Source organism: Rhynchophorus ferrugineus, unplaced genomic scaffold (genome assembly GCF_030347505.1).
Source record: "Rhynchophorus ferrugineus isolate W39M unplaced genomic scaffold, kcgeb_rfMv2 rfM8, whole genome shotgun sequence".
Classification (NCBI taxonomy): Eukaryota; Metazoa; Arthropoda; class Insecta; order Coleoptera; family Curculionidae; genus Rhynchophorus; species Rhynchophorus ferrugineus.
The window spans coordinates 11403909-11426388 of record NW_027472587.1 but is presented as its reverse complement, the minus strand read 5'-3'; the positions used below and the strand labels follow the sequence as shown (position 1 = coordinate 11426388).

The 22480-nt window shown below is 33.1% G+C and overlaps 1 protein-coding gene across 1 annotated transcript in view; it reads left to right on the top strand.

Moving 5' to 3' along the window:
* The window catches only part of nolo (ADAMTS-like no long nerve cord), a 546982-nt gene that overhangs the window by 521509 nt on the left and 2993 nt on the right, over positions 1-22480 (top strand). Inside the window, exons 13-19 of the mRNA XM_076411466.1 lie at positions 9083-9317; positions 10271-10449; positions 10612-10827; positions 17927-18387; positions 18440-18635; positions 19873-19963; positions 20223-20345. Of these exons, the coding sequence (XP_076267581.1) occupies positions 9083-9317; positions 10271-10449; positions 10612-10827; positions 17927-18387; positions 18440-18635; positions 19873-19963; positions 20223-20345 (1501 nt within the window). The remainder of the gene's footprint in view (positions 1-9082; positions 9318-10270; positions 10450-10611; positions 10828-17926; positions 18388-18439; positions 18636-19872; positions 19964-20222; positions 20346-22480) is intronic.

Below are 22480 nucleotides of genomic sequence, written 5' to 3'. Positions count from 1 at the left end.
TAATAAATTTTGATTGATATTGTAACTTTTTAGACTAATCAGATGCAAACTTCTGATTAAAAAAAATCCGTTTGGACAAGAAAAATTAAGTGCTCATCAAGATAACACGCCTACTCATGAATATCCAAAAATGCATAACTAAAATCAATAATTTTCAATGATTCAACATTCAGTTTATTCGCCAGATATAGCTTCATCTGACATTTATCTCCGCTCATAGCTCAAAAAATTAAATTGTTTGTGACGTCCATCGTGATATAAATGTTGAGTTGGTCACGAAATTTTACAATTTCCATCAAAGCGGTCTCCAGAACCAAGTCAACAATGAAGCGTCCAGACTTCTAAATGTACATAATATCGTAAAAAGTCTCAAACGAAAAAAAGATCTTACTAATGCCTGAACACTAAGTTTTTTTTTAGTTTCCGACTAACCTACAATTTGTCTTTATGACAACTTGAATCTAGGTATATAACTAGAAGGGCCCATCGGCCCTATATCAGTCTCTGATGACATAATGTTTATATATGTCACTGCTGTATTTTTATATGCATCTTACTACACATCACTACACAAAATCAAATGATTTGATTCTTTTGAGTCTGTGTCCCGCTCTGGTGGTATCCAAAAGTTGCAATACTTTAATATTCTCAGGAGAAGAATATTAAAGTGTCTAGAATAATTAAAGTGTCTAGTATAAGAATGTCTTTCCTCAAGCCCTCTTGCAATTCTCTTGATTTTTTGACTGACTGTGGGTACCTAAAGGTTTCGATGTAGGTCTGTCAGTCAGTCCTGTAGTATTTGGGTACGCCCACTATACTTCTCAAAAATTCTTCGTTCTGAAAAATTTGTATTGTTTATGTTACTCTTTGCAGAACATCCCCATAACTGAACTCCATACTGATAATTATGATTTTCTTCTAATTAGCCAATACATTTTCCTATAGTTAAATTCCAGTTCTTTTCTTTTCTTCTTTATATGTTCCTTCCAGCGAAGTTTTGCATCAAGATTCATTCCAAGATATTTAGCGTTGTTGCTATATGGAATGATAGTATTATTTAATGTTATTGGTGCTTGTATGGTCTGTTTATAGGTGAAATGCACATGTACAGATTTACTTTTATTAATTCTTATTTTCCAAGCTTGTGTCCAATTATTTATATTGTCACTTGCCTGTTGTAATTTTCGTATAACTTCTTCACTATTGTCTCCGACAGCTATAATGACAGCATCATCAGCAAATGCATTGGCAGCAGATAAAGCATTGGCCAGGGCACTTCCTTTTGGGACACCTGCTTTAACTTCTTTTATTGTCGAATAAGCTTCTTCTTGTTTAACTCTAAACATTCTAGCTGTAATGTACGATATTAGTAGTTTGGTGTGTTATTTTGGTAACATTTTCTGTAGTTTATGAATAAGGCTTCATGAACACTAAGTGATTCAGTGGAAAATATTTAAGTTGTAATTATCTATTAGCATGTTAAAACAGAGAAAAATTATTCATCAATTGGACCCTAGTTTTAGTATTCATTTTTTAACCGAAACAAAGAGGTAATAGCTACTGTACTTACGAAACCCCACTATGACAGTGGTATCAATAAATAGAATTAGTAGATCAAATTAATATATTTATTTGAAATAAATTATACCAAAATAATAAACTAATGTTAATAACTATAAATCTTATTCAGCTTATTCAACAAGTTAATAGATAAGGGCTTTATAGAAATGTTGACGAATGGTATGATTGTTTCCTAGTATTAATTCATATCTTATTTTAACGTGTGTTTGGAAAACTGTGCTCTTGTTTTTTATTTTAAATTATATTATTTTATAATTTTTACTAGTCTGCAAATATTTTTGTCAAAACTTTTAAATAAGTTCAAATAAGTTTAAATAAGTAAATCGACAAAAACTGTAACGTCCATTATACATGATATATTTTGTTATCTTCCGGTACAACATTACTAATATCATAAAATAATATTACCACTTTTTTAAGTCCACTGTATTAAATATCTTTCAAATTTAAGGGTTTCGAACAGAAGAGAACCAGCAAAGCAAATTTTTAATTACTTTTAAAAGATCATAAACTTCTATAATATTTTGGATCATACTAATGAGAACTATCGTTTATCTTTCATTTAATACTAAAATATTTGCTAATGAAACAGTTGCTGCAAGATAAATCCAAATGTAATCATCACAACTAGAATGACATAATTATTTCTATAAATAGTACAAAAAACAATCGATACTTGGTTCCTAATTGATTTAAAAAGCACGAAAACTAAACAAGCAAATTTTTTGCAACCTAAGAATTGCATCAAAATAGGTTTTTAAGTTAATTAAGACAGCGCCAGCTGCTATGGCACAGTTCCAACATAGCTCGTGATTTAAAACTTCCTATTACGTTCGAAATTTTTGCACTTCATTAGATTTTCTGCTGCATAGGCCATTCATTCGGTTATTTTTTTTTAATTTTCTAAGTAGAATCTACATTTTTTCAGACTGAATCAAGTATTCTCCAGTTTTTGTAGAGAATTTATTACAAATTTTAATATCAAAAGATTCTGAATTATAAATAAGTATTCTTTAAATGCATTAGTCTACTCAATTTACTGTTAGGGAAGGAAAACGAAATTAATAGTAAAAATATATCGAATTTGGTCTAATATCTGAAAGAAACTTACAAGAACGCTTCTCAGAAAAGTTACTAACTAGTAGACAGCTTGTAACAGTAACAGCTTCTAGAAACTAACACTTAGAAAGTGAGCCAAATCATTACAAATATCAAATCAGAGAAAATAATCAGGAGACATCTCCCCCTATCTTCCTATAAATCCTGTGTTACCTGTAATATCCGAAGTTTTTGCAAAATCATATATCGAAAGACTGAAAATTAGAAAGAAACATTGTTCTGGAGCATAAATTTGGTTTCTGATCTACGGACTTCAAGAACCACTACTGTATGGTGATGATAAAAAGGTCTTATCATTTCATGCGGATCGAATACTAGCCACTAGGAACTTCCAACTTCGTCTCAACTAAACTCATTTGTTTGAAAACATGACGTATTAAGGCGAATAAGACCAGATATATCAATCTATATGTTCATCTATAATCTACATGATTTTCATCCTACGTAGAAGCACTTGTCCCAAGCAAGCAACGTAGCGACAAACTAATTCATATACGCGCGAAGTGGCAGTGTAAAGTACCCTGAAAGAATGTCGGTGCATTCAACACCAATGTACTCTCCAGACAATTAAATGTGGACGATATTAATGAAGCCCTTAGTCTAAAACAACCTAACCTGATTAATATATGAGATCCATTACTGGAGCGATCTTATACATGTCGATTTATAATCTGAATCACAAAAAATGCTTATTGCCTATTGTTCAGATTGTTGAACAGTAGGAGAATTTCAAAAATCAGAAAGTATTGTTATTGGATAACCCTCTGCATAATATTTTACCATCTTTCTCTGTAGATACATTTGTAACTCAAGAAAATCGGCAATAATTAGTGTGAGCAATGTCTGGAATTCTTAACAGTTGGTTTAAAATATTCAGAGCGTTTTTAGCTCAGTTCTAATTAACAATAGATCGTTAGAATTTCAGCAGCACCTCCCTAGAAAAGAATCTACCCTCCTTATCCAACTAAAACCATTAAATAAATTTCTTTGTATTGATGTATAATTTGATTCGAATTTCAAAGTATCTTTCTTATTTGCATAAGTTGAATATTCAGATTTTTACAAGTATGTTTCTAAAAGTATTTCTCGATATTCCCATTACTTTCCCCACAAAAATTAATTAACGATAGGTCGTTATAACGAATTTTCATCTTCGGTGTTCATCTGTGGGTAAAGTCCATTCAAATAATATACGGAAAAAAATATGGATAAATGCAAGTATTATTGCGTTGTAAAAGGACATGGATAGAAGAAATCAAAACGTTTCTTGGAGGGAAATTAGATTTTTATATAAATTAAGAAATTTGTATGTATATAAATTAAGAATTTTATTAATGTTACTCTTTGCAGAATATCCCCATAATTGAACTCCGTATGTCCATATAGGTTTCAATATTTGCTTACATAATAGCAATTTATTACGTACTGATAATTGTGATTTTCTTCCGATTAGCCAGTACATTTTCCTATATTTCAATTCCAGTTCTTTTCTTTTCTTCTTTATATGTTCCTTCCAGTGAAGTGTTGCATCGAGATTCATTCCGAGATATTTAGTGTTATTTAATGTTATTGGTGCTTGTACGGTCTGTTTATAGGTGAACTGCACATGTACAAGTATACTTTCATTAATTCTTATTTTCCAGGCTTGTGTCCAATTATTTATATTGTCACTTGTCTGTTGTAATTTTCGTGAGGCTTCTTCGCTATTGCCTCCGACAGCTATAATCGCAGTATCATCAGCAAATGTAGCCATCGTGATATCTTCCATTTGTGGTATATCACAAGTGTAAAGTAGATAAAGCATTGGTCCCAGAAGACTTCCTTGTGGTACACCTACTTTAGCTTCTTTTATTGTAGAGTAGCTTCTTCTTGCTTGACTCTTAACCATCTGGTTGTAATGTATGATTTTAATAGTTCGGTGTGTTGTTTTGGTAGCATTTTCTGTAGTTTATGAACAAGGCCTTCATGCCAAACCTCATCGAAGGCTTGTGCTACATCTAAGAATATAGTTGAGCATACTTTTTGACTTTCGTAGGCTTTTTCAATAACATCTGTTATTCTGTGGACCTGGTCAATTGTTAAGTGTTTGTTAATAAACCCAAACTGGTGTGTTGGTATTAGGTTTTTTATCTCTATGATTATATATTATTATGACATCACTAAGTGTCAGACATAAAAATAAATACCAAAAATGTTCTTTGTTTTTTTTTGTTTTATAACACTTAGTATACGCCAGACTATGTGTTATCATTTTTCTTATTTCTCTTACAAGTACTTTTAACAAACCTCTGCATTCATTTACTCCTAACAAGCTTGCAACACTTTTAATTTAATTAAAGTATAAAAGTAATGCTTTCTAGCGACATGGTTGTTGAATTTTGAATTTCCATTACACGAATAACATCATTTGTCCACATTATTTAACCTTTAATTCACATATTCAATATTTAATGGTGCTTGCAATATGATATCCTTAGAAATATAATTTAATAAGCAGGAAATTTTGCAGATGTATAAAAACGTAAAACGAGTCTTTATGGTAATTCAGACAGCAGCGGCTATTCTAGCGCATTTGCACTTTGTCCGTGATTTAAGGCTCTTATATATTGGAATTCCAGCACTTCATTACTTTTTCCTGCTACACAGGCCATCGTTTTTGCTTCTTTTAATGGCGAAGTTCGCTTTTTTCGCTTCATAATGAAAATCTCGTACTATTTCCTGGTTGTCTAGAAACTAACTTTTTACGTCTTTTTCTGGAAAGTTCATAAAACTAATAGAAAGTTTTTAACGCTCGGTTTTTAACATTTTTCTTTTAAGGTTTTCGTTTTAACACTTCATATCGTACAAGTTGTTAGTTAGTTATATTTTGTATAACATGTAACTATAATTGTAAAGATTCTTCGGCTTGGAACATGAAAAAAATATTTCAGGAAATAAAAGTTGATAAATTATTTTAATTTATTTATTATTTTAATTAATCGTTTCCTGCTAACCTACAATTTGTATTTACATTAATACAAATCTAGGTATATATCTAGGGGGACCCATTGACTCTGTCTCTGGTGTAATAATGTTTATGTAATAACACTAGTGTTTTTCTATTAACTGCTATTAAATCTAACTATACACAACACAAGATCAAATGGTTTGGGTATGTGTCCTGTTATGGTGTTATCCAAGAGTTGTATTACTTTGATATTGACATGGAATGCAGTTCTCTTGATTTTCTGGATAACAGGCGGTATCTGAGGATCTCGATGTATGTCCGTATGTCCTATAGCTTTCAATGCTTGCTTATATAATAGCAATTTATTATGTACTGATAATTGTAACCAGTTCTTTCCTTTTTTTACATGTTCTTTCCAGTAAAGTTTTTCATCAAGGTTTATTCTGAGATAATTAGCGTTGTTACTATATGGAAAGATATTATTATTTATTGTTAATGGTGGTTAAGCCGACTGGTTATACGTGAACAGCCCATGCACACATTTACTTTCGTTAATGTTTATTTTACAATTCTGGGTCCAATTATTTATATTGTCACTTGTCTGTTATAATTTTCATATGGCTTCTTTACTGTTATCTCCGACAATAAAAACCGTAGTATTATCAAGACTGATAATACAGTACGTACGTAGTCAAATGTAGACACGTATCCATCGTGATATTTTCGATTTGTACTATATCACATTTGTAGAGTAGGTAAAGAATTGGCCTCAATACACTTCCTTGTGGTACACCTGCTTTAGCTCCTTTTATTTTAAAGTAGGCGTCCTCGTGTCTGACTCTAAACATTCTGGCTATAATGTAAGCTTTCAATAGCTCTATGTATGTTTTGGTAACATTTTTGTAGTTTATGAACAAGGCCCGTATGACATACCTTATCGAAGACTTGTGCCACATCTTGTTATACCTTGCATATGTTACATGTTAACAAACCCAGAATGATGTGTGGGTATTAGGTATTTTTCCCTCTGTAATAGGTTTTATCTTCTTTAACAGGTGTTTTTCAAATACCTTAGATGTTACTGGTAACAGTCTATAGGCTTTTATTTCATTTTATGATTTTTGAGGTTTTTTGATCATAATAATTTCAGCTACCTTCCAAACATTTGGGACATTTTTAGTCGAAATATTGCATTGATCAAATTGGTTTAGTTTTATAATTACCTTTCTGGGTATTTTCTACTCAATATCAGTTTCGTTTGGTTTTAAGTTTTTTTCCAAATGGTCAGCAAATGCTTCAGCTTTTTCTTGGTTACTGGGTCTGTTACAGGCGGACTGTGTTCGTTTTGGGTATTTGATAGCTTTCCAGAGCGAATAATTTGTTTCCTTGTCATCTGATAGGTCTGATATTTCTCAGATAATAATTTATGGATGTGTTTTTCATTTACAGTATTTCCCTTTTCGACCTTTGGATTATATTGTTTAAATTATATTTATTTTCAGGCGTTCTATTTTGTTGTTATTTTTTTCGTTGCCTTTAATTGTACTCTTATTTTCTGGAGTATTATTCCAAACAGCTTGCTTGTTTTCGACTGTCTTAAGGGGTACAAAATGCGAATATCTGATATTGTAATAAACAATTAAACGATTGAGTGGTAGAAGTAAATCTTTAAATGACAGTTAAACATTTAAAAAGAGATTTAAAGTTACACTATGAGCATATCTAACAATGCATCTTCGTTTGCAATTTACATTCCAGAAACTTAATTCAATAAAGTGTGGTAAGAGACGCTAGAGTAAACCAATTGACGATAAAAAAGATCAAGGTCGATGGGGAAACGTTGTTTCAATGGCCGCACGTACTACTCATACGAATTTGGTGATTGGAAATAGTAGACTGATGCTATGATGGTATAACATCGCTCAGGATCAGGATTCTTCATGACATAGTTCACAATACAGAGTAATTTGGCTTGAAAACTGGTACCTGATATTGTAAATCTCAACGGGATCCAGTGAGTGCATACTCTCCAATACTTAGAGTCAATAATACAGAATAAAGCATCCGAGGCTGAAATAATAAGCTCAATCAGCGAATTGGCTGGAGAATTCGCGCTGGAGAATTCGCTTCTTTAAGCTTGTTCATGTAGAAGAATCAAGAGTTCCCAAACGGGAATGAAATAAAACTGTAAAAACAAATAATATAGACATAAAACTATAAAAATATTAAAATTAAATAATATAAAACCCATTCGCGTATTATTTTTAAAATCTTACTATTTTTTTTCACGGTGTAGGAATGTTCATCTGGTCGGTCGGTCGGAATGTGTGGCTGTCGATACAATTGTTTGTTTGAACACTCAGTACTATTTTGTGGAAGGAATTTTCACGGGAACTGAAAACACTGGTTGAATAATACTTGTTTATATTCATTAAATGATACATGTGGTCGACGGGAGAATGAACAGGATATTAGGTTAAGGTAAAGGAAGTACGGTAGCGCTGTAGAAGTGGTACTGTTACAAGGGTAGAGAAAAGTTACAAAGGTAGAGAAAGGTAGGAAAAGAAAAGAGAGCGAGACGTCGTCGTGGTGGTCTTTTATAGCTGAGAACCGCACGGTACCAATCCACCAGCGTTGCCCACCTTAAACTTTGATGTAGGTGAATGCGTGGTGGCCTAAAGGGTTATAGCGATCGCTACAACGGTTGTAACTGTAAGCAAACTTAATCGGTATTAACTAAAACAATACATCATTATAACATATTACATAACATAAAATTCAACAAAATATATGTCCCTTAATAAAACATTATTAACTATATTACGAATATTGACCTAAAATTAAGTATATACTTCTATTCATTAGGAAGGCACCAGCTGCTTTAGCACATTTACACCATGTTCCTAATTTAATGCTTCTGTTTGTTGTTAAGTGTCGCATTTAGTCAATGGTTCACTATAAATATCATTATGAGTTTCTTTATTTCGTTAATGCTTTACGTGCATTATTCCTTTCAATAATAAACGTTATATATGCGAAGATACTAATAATTAATTAATTTTTTTATAATATATTTTATACATTTGTTGATCGTACTATCACAGTGGTTAAATGGGTATAACTTGCATACAATTTAAGCATGTCAAAATTTGAAGGTAATCTAGATCATATAGATAAAGCTGAATTGATATAATGTCATATTTAAATCCATAAGAAACAGTGTAACAATAAACATAGTAACATTATCTGCTGCTATAAGATTAATATAAAATATATAGCAGTGTTGGTCAACAACTGTATGATCTAGGATATCATCCAGGGTATTTTGGACTTAAATTCTTAGACTATTTTAATATCTCTTGTTTATCCAAACTACCCTGTACTGACACCACCCCAACCTCATGTATAATCAGACGTCCACACCAATATTTTCAGTTTCATCGCTGACGAATGGGGACCGTGCAGTGTAACCTGCGGAGAGGGTATCAGGAAACGTGAGGTGTTCTGCAAAATATTCCTGGAATTTTCCAGGACCATCGCCAAACTGCCTGACAAACAATGTTCAGGCATCAAGCCTGTGGAGGTGGAAAAATGTCATATGGAACCGTGTACGTCAGAGAAAATTGGCATGGATATCAAGGATGATCCATATCGCAGTGAAATTATTAAGGTAAGCTATTTAATACTACGAAGAGAAAATGGTAAGTAGGCATCGCCAATGCTACATGTCCTTATTGGATTTAATGATTTGGAGGTGGGTTGATAGTGGAATGAATGAAATAAATGAAACCGTTAAAAATGTCATGGTTTAGCAAGAGACTTATATCAATCAATTCAGTCTCTAAATTACCTGAAAGAATTCCTTTAATTGTTATATGTTACTCCAGCCTAATTATATCCCCACAGAAAATAAAGTAGAATTATATTTACATACATGATGTATGCAATCATATATATTTTATGACGTATTTGATTTTATATTAGGTGCTTGAATATATTCCGATCATTATTCACCTTAAAGATGTTTTATATAAGATAATTTTCCCATGTTTTTGGCACCATGGTCATATACTATCAAAATAACAATATTGGTTTAGCATAAATCTAACCATCGATCCATTTTCGCTTATTTTTGCCTTTTCGAATCCGTGTGGCAGCCAATCAATGCTGCATCGACATGAGTAAATGGTAATCAGAAGGTACTGTGTCTGGTGAGTAAGCTGGGTGCAGCAGAACTTCCTGTTCGAGCTCCAATAGTGTATCCTTAACAACTCTCGCGATTGGCGGTCTTTTCTGCAAAAATTCGTCGTTCAATTTGTTCAATTGAAGTCGGTACGTATCTGCAGTGACGCTTCGATTCGATTTTGACAGCTCGTTAGACCCTCCAGCTTGCTGATGCCATCGTATGACTTTTAAAGATTATTTTTCGGTCCTCCAAGTAAATAAATGTCAAAACCATCTAATTTGACAGTTGTTTACAATGACACTTCGTATGTATATATCTGATGAAACTGATGACTGATCAAAATAGATATAACCTAATAACTCAATAACATGTATATAATTCAGCTTACTCTGTCTGATATTAACTTGCTCTTATTCCTTTAACAAATAATTATTTAGGTCGGATCTGGTAGTCCTGCGAGATCGTATTCCTGGCAGGAAAATGGTTTCACCCACTGCAGCGCTTCATGCCTGGGAGGCGTACAAGAATTGATCGTGCAATGCATCCGTGACGACACTCAGAAGGTTACCTCGCCTTACATGTGTCCGCTGGAACAAAAGCCCGAAGTAATTATAAGGTAGGTTCGATCACCTTTACGCGAATTGTTAAAACTTTTAAAAAATATTATACCAATTGATTATTTATTATAATTTAAAGGGAGAAGGGCAAGAGACAGCACCTTGGAGAAAAAAGAAAACAAAACAATTAAGTAATTCTGAATAAAAACTATTATTTTCAGATCATGTAATGAACATTCCTGTCCACCTCGATGGTCCTACACGGAATTCTCCCCATGCTCTCAAAGTTGCGGCATTGGAATACAAACGAGAGACGTTACCTGCATCCATGAACTGACACAAGGCGGTACCAACACTGTAACGGTACCCAATAATAGATGTCCCCAACCACCACCGCCTGATCGTCAATATTGTAATGTTTTGGATTGTCCTGTAAGGTAAATTTGCACTAAACTAGGAAACTACGTAAAAAAACCAAAAGCTTCATTAGTAGGAACAAACATAATTATACATCAATATGATTAACAAAAGGAGAAGACAATAGTTTCATTTAGATCATTCAATTACCAATTTTGTTTTATAATATTAGGAGTGCTGAATATCGGGTTAGAGAGTGCTTTCTATAATAATTTATGCAAAATATTAAGATCAGTTCCAGACTACTAACTTCTAAAACTAGAATATAATTATTCAGGTTAAGATCTACACAATTTTAGCCATTGAACGTGCTTGCCAAAAAAAGGTGTGAAGCTTCATAAATTCAGTCATAAACAACAAAGGTAAACGTAATATGTCTTGCGCAATCAAAATGTTAATGTTATATTGCCCAATATTAGAATAATATTAATTATTCAAACTCGATGTAAAACAAGATCACTGATATTTTATTGCATATTTTATATTATACATACTTTATAGCCAAATAATGTTTGCTGTTATGTCTAAACATCATCAAAATTCCATTTTCGTTTTTTTATTTAGACGCCCACTAAGCATTATTATAACCAATTTCCTTTTAATTATCTTAACGTTAGAAGTTTAGATTTTTTATTATCCACATTGGCTAAAATAAAAGAAGAATCTTCGAAAACGTGACAAAAAATAAGTCAGTGAAACAAATCAGAAGGGGAAGTGGTTGAGAGATTTTTTAAATTTTTACCCTTAGTCACTCAACAATCTCCCCAGTGATCTATATATATTTCTTATGATAACTAAAATAGTAAAAAAATATGGAAAAACTAATTATAGAAGAAGCACACGATAAGCGTTAGTATCTGAACTGGAAAAAAGGAAAGGAAGAGCCTGATAATATTCCCAAGCAAAAATGTGATGAAAGTGAAGGACAAATAACATTTCAATCTATTTTGATTCTGTTTGATTTTTATTATCTACATACCTCTTATCTCATCTCTTTTATATATTGATTAAACTAGCACAACCCTTTACTATTCAGTTACATCACCTACATTTTCAGAAAATCAGACTCATCAGGCAACCAAGAGCTGTGATACATTTTTAATATGCTAGTCATAGAACTTCATCATTGAGGATGTCGAGATATTCATTAATTCATTCGGTAATCCGGCCATCGATTTGAATGAGAAAACCAGATCAATACGCCAATATTACCGCCTAAATCATAACGGGATCTCCACTTATTGGCTAAGCTAAAGCTTCTTTTGGTATTCTCCATAAATAAATCAGGCCGTTTGTAGCAAATAATGCAAAATATGATTCATCGGACAATATCACATTCTTCCAATCACCAGAGTGTCCAGAAATTATTATAGTTTCACCACTTCTTTCGCAGATAAAGGGTTTCGCAATCGCGAATAACTGAATGCTTTGTTTTTGTCGAAACAGTGTTAAAAAAGCGAGTGTTGAATTCTTCTGTCACTTTTTCCGTGGTAGTTTTGCATTGTCTGGTCATAGTCCTTTTAAACGTTCGTAGGTCTCTTAACGTAGGTCAGTTAACTTTGGGTTTCGCGCACTATTCTTCTTGACCGGTGATATTTTACCACCTTTTGTGTATATATTTTTGTCACTAATACCGCTAACCGAATATATATCATGGTGTTCATATTATTTTGTCCATCTCCTGTATAACTACACTTCTGTGTCTATTATATCCCCTTTCAAACTTTTCCTCTAACAAACATTATTGGGTTGGCGCAGATAGAACGGTTCTCCCGCTGTTGTAATAGTCGCAGCTTATAATCCTGCTGGGGCATAATCATAAATTTGTGTTTGTAATTGTCATTAGGCAAGAACGCAAAATCCGACAAGGAAAATGATCCCTGTCGCGCCAGCACCCAGCTGGGTAAGACTAGATGTCTTCTGAGATGCTTTCCAAGTTAGTCACTCGCCAGTCAGTAAGCTTAATGCCGAGGACCGTGATTCGGAGTAAAAACAACAGTTGGTTAAAAAGTAGGTCCCGTCCATATAAATCCTAGTTGGTACAAAAGAAGTATCCAAAAATGTTTTTTTTTTATTATTTAATTAATATATTGTAACTAGTAGTTTCCGTCTAACCTACAATTTGTCTTTATGATAACTTAAATCTAGGTATATAACTAGGAGGACCCATCGGCCCTATCTCAGTCTCTGGTGAAATAATGTTTATACATGTCACTGCTGAATTTTTTAATATATGCACCTCACTACACAACACTACACAAGATCAGATGGTTCGATTCTTTTGAATCTGTGTCCTGTTCTGGTGGTATCCAAAAGTTGCAATATTTCAATATTCGTATGAGAATTGAGTCTTTCCTCATGCCCCCTTGCAATTCTCTTAATATCTTGACTGCCTGTGGGTATCTGAAGGTCTCGATGTAGGTAATCAGCCCTATAGTATTTGGATGCACCCCCAATACTTTTCAGGACCTCTAAAACATTTGTATTTTATTTATGTTACTCTTTGCAGAACATCTCCATAATTGAATTCCGTATGTCAATATAGGTTTCAGTATTTGCTTATATAATAGCAATTTATTATATACTGATAATTGTGATTTTCTTCCAATTAGCCAGTATATTTTCCTATATTTTAATTCCAGTTCTTTTCTTTTCTTCTTTATATGTTCCTTCCAGCAAAGTTTTGCAACGAGATTCATTCCAAGATATTTAGCGTTATTGCTATATGGAATGATAGTATTACTTAATGTTATTGGTGCTTGTACGGTCTGTTTATAGGTGAACTGCACATCTACAGATTTACTTTCATTAATTCTTATTTTCCAAGCTTGTTTCCTATTATTTATATTGTCACTTGCCTGTTGTAATTTTCCTGAGGCTTCTTTTTACTGTTGTCTCAAACAGCTATAATCGCTGTATCATCAGCAAATGTAGCCATCGTAATATCTTCCTTTTGTGGTATATCACAACTGTAGAGTAGATAAAGCATTGGTCCCAGTATACTTCCTTGTGCTACACCTACTATAGATTCTTTTATTGTAGAGTAAGCTTCTTCTTGTTTGACTCTAAACATTCTGGTTGTAATGTATGATTTTAATAGGTCGGTGTATTGTTTTGGTAGCATTTTCTATAGTTTATGAACAAGGCCTTCATACCAAACCTTATCGAAGGCTTGTGCTATATCTAAGAATATATCTGAGCATACTTTTTTACTTTCGTAGGCTTTGTCAATAACATCTATTATTCTGTGGACCTGGTCAATTGTTGAGTACTTTTTAATAAACCCAAACTGGTGTGTTGGTATTAGGTTTTTTCTCTCTATGATCGGTTTTATTCTTTTCAACAGGAGTTTTTCAAAAACCTTGGATATTACTGGCAGCAGTGATATAGGTCTATAGGCTTTTATTTCGTTTGCTGTCTTCCCAGGTTTTGGGATCATTATAATTTCCGCCATGTTCCAAATGTCTGGGACATGTTTTAATCTAAATGCTATATTAATCAAGTTGGTGAGTTTTATAATTCCATTTCTTGGTGGTTTTTGCAGTAATTCTCCTGTTATTAAATCGTAGCCTGGTGATTTCCTGGGGTTAATGTCAATTTTAATAACTTTGGTTAATTCTTTCGGCGGACTAATTCAATCATTAAATTTTCAGCCTCAAATCTAAAAATTAAAAAATGAAACTAACGTTTTTCCGATAGAATATAGAAAATTCCGATAGAAAATAGACAATAATAATCAAAATTAAAACAAGTGTCCGAACATGGCTTATTTAATATTCCGAACTCGCTCCTTCCATTAATTGTTTCTGATTGGAAATCAACTATCCGTGATAATTAGAGAGAGGAAAAAAACGAAATCCGCCGGGTTCCCGTCTTCCATGAATAAGTTAAATGACTTTTAAAATTGCCGAATTGGAAATACGAAGCAACTGGATAAAGATAAAGGAAAATTGCCCAATTTTTTTTCCCTCTACGTTTCCATCAACTTTTCCCCGTACTATATTTCGTTTATGCGAAAAAAATCTTATTTTATTAAATGTTTCCTTCACCGACATCGTAATTTTCGTTGGTATAATAAAAAAGACGTTATATTTAGAACGTTGAAAGTTGATTGGAATCTTTAGGTATACGTACGAATTATCAATAAAAGTGCGTGTTAAAAAATTTATATTTGCGGGGTAGTGGACCAAAAAATATCTATAAATATAAAACATTTTAATATGGAATATCTTAAAGCTGTTGATTTGGCTACATCACATTAAATGTGTTATTATACAGAAGAGAGGAAATGTTAAAATCAAGATTAAAATCTAACTCTTTCGAATTCCTCTAGAACCTATAACGAGTGTAATTCAACGTGTGTGTGTGAAGTACTTCGAAAGAGTGTCAGTGCATCCCAACGTACTCGCTAAGCAGCTAAATATGCGACGTGATAGAGAAGTGCGTAGACTAAAACGTTTAACACCACCTGATCTGATTACTGGACATATATAGACTTTAGAATAAGCTTTAAAATGAGGCTAACTAATTAAAATAATATTTTATAGAGGGGATCGCTTAATGAAGTGATTTTCTACATGACATGTATATATAATATAGACATAAGAAATACTTATTGCCAATAGGGCAGATTGTGGAATCACAAAGAGTAAAAAAGAACTCTTTCGAATATAATATGACATCTAACCCTGAAATAATAGGCCGAATCAGCCAAGTTGCTACAGCTTTCGCTTCTGTAATCTGGTGCATGTGGAAGAACTAAGAAATCAACAATAAAATCCAGTTATTTCGAATATTAGTTTACCAATCCTCTTGTTTGTCAATTTGTTTTGTCTTTCAAAAGTGATGGTTAAGACAAATTCTGCATATTTCTACAGAAACCCAAATAACAATAGTATGTCAAATGAAAACTGAATGAATTCCTCGTGTGTGAGTAGCAAAATCGAACTTTTGGGTGAAATATACAGCGAAAAGGAATAGAATACTAACTGTGGGGAGATTCAATGAAACATTTTTGGAAGTCCTATGGCATCAGTAGCAGCGTAAATGATGATTATGATGATTATGTATAAATAAATTGCCACCAGTTTTCTTTATCATGGTACTTCCAATATATTGCTGATTAGGAATAAAGCAAAAAATTACATGAAAATGAACAAGATGTAATAAGAATATGATCGGTAACTTGTGCGCAAACACACTTAAATAATTTCTTTATGTTATTAATTGTATCGTACATTAGATATGATGAGTACAATCTTAATTTATAAATTAATTTATTACTACTGTTGTGTTAAAATAACACTAAACTACTTGAGCTAAAGTTAAGAATACACTTATACACCATACAAGTTCGTTTGGTTTGGTTCGCTTCAGGTTTCTGATTTCCTGGGTGTTGTCCAGTAGCTGTATTGCTTCCATATTGCTTTGATTTAGCAACCTTATTTCATGTTTTAACGTGAAGTCTTGGATCACTTCGTATATCCATTTGATTTCAAGGTAATCGTCCAGTCCTTCGTTGGTTACGTAGCGATAAGCATTGGTAATTAATCGTAGAACTTTGTTTTGACTGTTATATTTTGACATATATCCAAATTGGCTTTATGATTAACTAATAAATCAATCTCTTTGATTTTAGGTTAAGTTGAGGGTATCTTCCGACTAACCCTCTCCCAATTTTGTTCTCATTGACGGATAAACCACTCACGTATAAAACATAGAAACTGTAAATCCCTTTTGTTGGAAGAACGAATGAATGTTGAAGAAACATGGAGGCAAATTTTAAATCTTCATACAGCATCCAACCATGTTGGATGGATCAAACCAGTTTCAACCATAATTTATTAACGAAAGAAGATTCTTCATGACGATCAACATTTGCATACACTTCAACCATTCTTCGTGACACTGAAGAATTGCCCTTCGTTGGCAATTCCCTTTTGTATTTCACGAAGTACTTCTGGTAAACAAATGGTTGTGTACCACTCAGAATTCATCGTTCTACGTTGCTCTAACGGCACGGTTCCCACGTGTCCAGTTATCCCGAAGAAACAGGCGATCATTGGCTGGGAAGTGTTTGCGCTAGAATTACTGTGGTTGGATTTGGCTCATCTGGGAAGACATACAGTGGAATGTTGTTTTGTTGTTGTTGTTGTAGAACTTATACAAACAAGATGGTATTTCTGGACATGAGAATCTTTTTGAGATTCTTTTTAAATTATACGAGATCCAACATAAAGAAATATGTTTCCCAGCTGTTCGGCATTTCACAGTGTGTACTAAATGTAAATGTTCATAGCCACGATTAAATTCATTATACTAACGTTTCACGGTGACTAAGAATAGGGCTTCATCGGAAAAAGTCAAAGTAAGTTAATTTATGCACTCCTGTCTTGATAATCCACGTCTAAAATAGTAAAAATCATTGCGCGAAAACGTTCACTTGATTTTTTCCGTTCCAAAACATTCTGACGAAGGTTATAAAGATCAAACTTCCAATTGGAAATACCAGATGGAGTCTAAAGATACTTACTATTGTTCCAAATACTTACATACAACCGTCGTATAGAGGGGTTTCGATATAAAATCTCTAAAAGTTAAACAACCCTCCTAAAACTTAATATTTTTTTATTAACAAGTCAACTGAAAAGTCCCCGGCCTAACACATAGATAATCCATATGTGTTTTAGTTTGCCCTAACCCTCAAAAGATACGTGTCTAAATTTGACAGCTGTCGGATCATTAATTTGTGAATTATAGAATTTCACGTATTGATAAAATATTGCTTTTTAAGGAGAAAAAAATACAGTTGAAGCAAAACTCCAGGAAAATCAACCATTTTCGTCAAATGAAGAGGTGATCACCGAAACTGAGGCCTATTTTGAAGCAAAGGCCAAATCGTACTACAAAAATGGTATCGAAACGTTAGAAGGTCGCTATAATCAGTGTGTTATCCTTGGAGGGAGTTATGTTGAATAAAAAAAACTAATTTTGCCAAAAAATATGTTTTACTATGGTAGTCCGGGGACTTTTCAATTGATCTGTTATATGCTTAATTAATGCACTCTTTTCGTATATTTTTTACTAGTTAATTAGATACTCATTGAAGACAATTTTCAGATGGAGGGTATCTGAATGGTCTAAATGCTCTAAACAATGCGGTGGCGGTGAGAAAACGAGGAAAGTCGAATGCAAACAGGTCATGGCTCAAAACCACACGGTCGACAGGCCACCGTCGAGCTGTCCCAGTCCCAAACCAGCGGAGAAGAAGCCCTGTAACGCGAAAAGCTGCATAATAGAAAGCGACCGGCCCCACATCAGCGTCACCAACAGCACGTTCATCCAACACAATCCCAAGACCGACAAGATCACGGTGAAAGTTGGCGGCGCCGCTACTCTTTTTACCGGGACCACCGTCAAAATCAAATGCCCCGTTAAACGGTTCGATAAGTCCAAGATACAGTGGAAGAAGGACAATCAAGTTTTATCGCAAAGCAAGAAGTATAAGAGCTCTAGAAAAGGAGCTTTAAGAGTTCACAATTTAACATTAAGGGACCGTGGTGTTTACTCCTGTACAGCTGGTAAGTATATGTTCAAAATTAACTTCAGTATTTAGATTAATTATGTTCACAGGAAAATCCACGGCTAACATAACGATTACCGTGAAATCTAAACCTGGAGAGTTCCCCACCTCTGAAGAGATCCAAAGGCAAACACACCTAGGAGTGACGTCAAGCGCGACTACCGGGAAAGTTCATGGAAAGCCAATCTATGCCGACGACCAATCGCACGAGCAACATCCTGATGGCACCAAGAAAAAACATCTAAAGTAGGTCTCACTACATAATAGCTGCTAGTTTTCTTCAAAACAGCTATTAACAAAAATCTATTTTTTCAATAAACTACACAACATTACACAAGATCAGATGGTTTCATTCTTTTGAGCCTGTGTCCTGTTCTGGTGGTATCCAAAAGTTGCAATATTTCAATATTAGTATGAGAATGGAGTCTTTCCTCATGCCCCCTTGCAATTCTCTTGATTTCTTGACTGACTGTGGGTATCTGAAGGTCTCGATGTAGGTAATCAGTCCTATAGTATTTTGGTGCACCCACAATACCTCTCAAGACTTTGTTCTGAAAAATTTTTATTTTATTAAAGTTACTCTTTGCAGAACATCCCCATAATTGATCTCCGTATATCCATATAGGTTTCAATATTTGCTTATATAATAGCAATTTAATATGTACTGATTATTGTGATTTTCTTCCAATTAGCCAGTACATTTTCCTATTTTCAATTCCATTTCTTTTCTTTTCTTCTTTATATGTTCCTTCCAGCGAAGTTTTGCATCAAGATTCATTCCGAGTTATTTAGTGTTGTTGCTATATGGAATGATAGTGTTATTTAATGTTATTGGTGCTTGTACGGTCTGTTTATAGGTGAATTATAGATGTACAGATTTACTTTCATTAATTCTTATATCCCAATCTTGTATCCAATTATTTATATTGTCACTTGCCTGTTGTAATTTTCGTCAGGCTTCTTCACTATTGTCTCCGACAGCTATAATCGCAGTATCATCAGCAAATGTACCCATCGTGATATTTTCCATGGTATATCACAAGTGTAAAGTAGATAAAGCATTGGTCCCAGTACACTTCCTTATGGTACACCTGCTTTAGCTTCTTTTATTGTAGAGTAAGTTTCTTCTTGCTTGACTCTAAACATTCTAGTTGTAATGTATGATTTTAATAGTTCGATGTGTTGTCTTGGTAGCATTTTCTGTAGTTTATGAGCAAGGCCTTCATACCAAACCTTATCGAACGCTTGTACTACATCCAAGAATATAGCTGAGCATACTTTTTGACTTTCATAGGCTTTTTCAATAACATCTGTTATTCTGTGGACCTGGTCAATTGTTGAGTGTTTGTTAATAAACCCAAACTGGTGTGTTGGTATTAGGTTTTTTCTCTCTATGATCGGTTTTATTCTAGCAATCAATAACCACATTATTCTAATATAGGATATAAATTAAAATACTTAAATTGTCTCACTTTTTTCCAAGATTATTCACACCAACCACAACATCACCAAGTTTAACCTTAGATGGCTACGGATTGGATACCAAAACAACAGCGGTTTCATCAAAAAATAAGGTAAACATCAAAATGTCACAAGTTTTTATATTTTAATATTTTAAAACAGGACAGTTTATTAATAAGGACAGTTTATTACAATGGAAGAAATAATCATTCAATTTTAATATGGTTTTGTCCATTATTTGAATATTATTTGAATTGAATGAATTTTTATTTCAAAATAACTTTAACTATTATTAACAATAAGCTAAACTATTAACTATTTTACTGACCATCATTACTAACATTTTATGCATGTTGCTTTATCCGCATCAAGGATAAAATTTCCAACTTGCCCTCGAGCTCTTCGGAGTTGCTTAATACTCCGAATTATGGGGATTCCAGGAGTTCAGCAAGTCGTGTTATGCCCAACTTCCTGTCACTAATCTCTAAGATACAGGTTAGAAAGTTTGTCGTTAGTTGTAGAGAGTAGAACGAATAGAGAAACTAAACAATATGGTTTTCATTTTCTAACAATAAAATATATCAGAATATTTTATTAACGGTTATGGTTAAACGCCAAAAGTCAAGTTGTATTAAAATATTACATTGGGAGAACAAATTGGTTAAATTTACTTTTAAAAATGTTTGTGGCTGTTATAAATGTTAATGTGACAGCTGTCACAACTAATTGTGATGACATCTGTCAATAATAGTCATACAGAACCATAGAATAAATAAACTTTTTCTTTATTCTATGTACGTAACTAGGTATCTATTTTTTATTAATCTCTTAGAACGTTAGCTACCTGCCCGTGGCCAGTAAGTATTATTATATGATTTCCGTACTTATTTTAAAGTCTATCCTAACTTGTTCTAAAGACTATTCTAACTTATTCTAGAAATTATTAAATCTCACTCTATGTGTCTATTAATCAGTTCATATTAATAGTTTGGTAATGCGTTGGGATACACTAATAGTCTTTCAGAGTACTTCGCACTAACACTTTGAATCACACTCGTTGTGGGTTCTAAAGCGGATATCGCGCTGAATCAGTTTGTTGGACACATAATATGGGGCATCGACGATGACTCGCAACACTTTATTTTGGAACCTATGGAGGATATCTATGTTAGATTTGCTAGTAGTACCCCAAAGTTCAATAGCATAGGTCCAAATTGACTTAAGTATTGACTTATACAGCAATATATTTTTATCTAATGATAATTTAAATTTACGCCCTATCAGCCAATATATTTGGTTTAGTTGAAGCCTAAGCGGTTTGCGTTTTGTCACTATATGTTTCTTCCATGTCAATCGTCGATCAAAATACATTCCCAGATATTTAACGTTGTCTGCTTGTGAAAGTTCATGGTTATTCAATTTTACTGAGGGACATGTTCTTCTACAAAAGGTTATTGTCATATGGGTAGATTTTGTCTCATTTACTTTAATACGCCACGTTTTCAACCACAATTCGACTTTGTTAAGATGAAGTTGCAGGTTTCTTGTGGCTGATATTCGATCCTCGTGTGATGATAAAACTGCTGTATCGTTAGCATATGTTGCAACAGTAGTGTTTCTTGAGATCGGTAGGTCAACTGTATGCAATAGATATAACAATGGGGCAAGAACACCGCCCTGCGGAACACCCGAATATATTGGGTGTAGGTCAGTGTATTGGTCACCCTGTTCACAATAAAATATCTGTCTATGAAGTATGATTTCATCAGTTGAAAGTGTGCATGGGGCAAAAGCTTTTTTAATTTAACATGCAGTCCACTGTGCCACATCTTGTCGAAGGCCTGAGAAACATCGAGAAATGCAGCAGAGCAATATTTTTTATCATTTGAGATTCTGTTAATTTGGTTAATTAATCTATGTATTTGTTCTATTGTTCCGTGTTTATTACGGAAGCCAAATTGATGGTCTGGAATAATATATCTTTCCTTTGCGATTAATTTTTAACTTTTTTATTTTTTTGCTTTTTTAACATTGATTACTTTATGAGTGTTAAGAAAGTCAACTATGTTATTTTCAACTGTTGTTGATATTTCAGACGGGTACGGATTAAATACTATTTTTTAAGTGTTTAGAGAAAACTTTCTTTAACTTAAAATTCTTTAACTTTGATTAAAAACTGTAATAAATTAAGAATTTTCCGCTTTATCTTTATCATTCCTAGCCCAGATTTTGTTATATTCCAGAGAGAATATTCCGTTGCATCAGTTTTTGTTCCTTATTTATTAGCTCTTTCGGCTATTTTGCGACCTTAAACTAGATATCTATAAATAAATATTCATACATATGTTTGTTTTTAAAATTTTATACTAGTTAAACAAAATATCTTTGGTTATGTCGATACGTAATTACTAACTTATATATACAAATAATCGGAAATTATTTAAGGTTACTAAATAACACATTTTGAAAAATAAGTAGTAGCCACCGATTTTAACCTCAAACAAACGTGCCAAACTAATCTTTTCTCCCAGTAAATCGTTATATAACATAACAGTACTATTTTAATACAATAATACTAATTTAAAAATATTCGTTTTTTTTTCAATCAATTGTAACTTCATTATTAATGA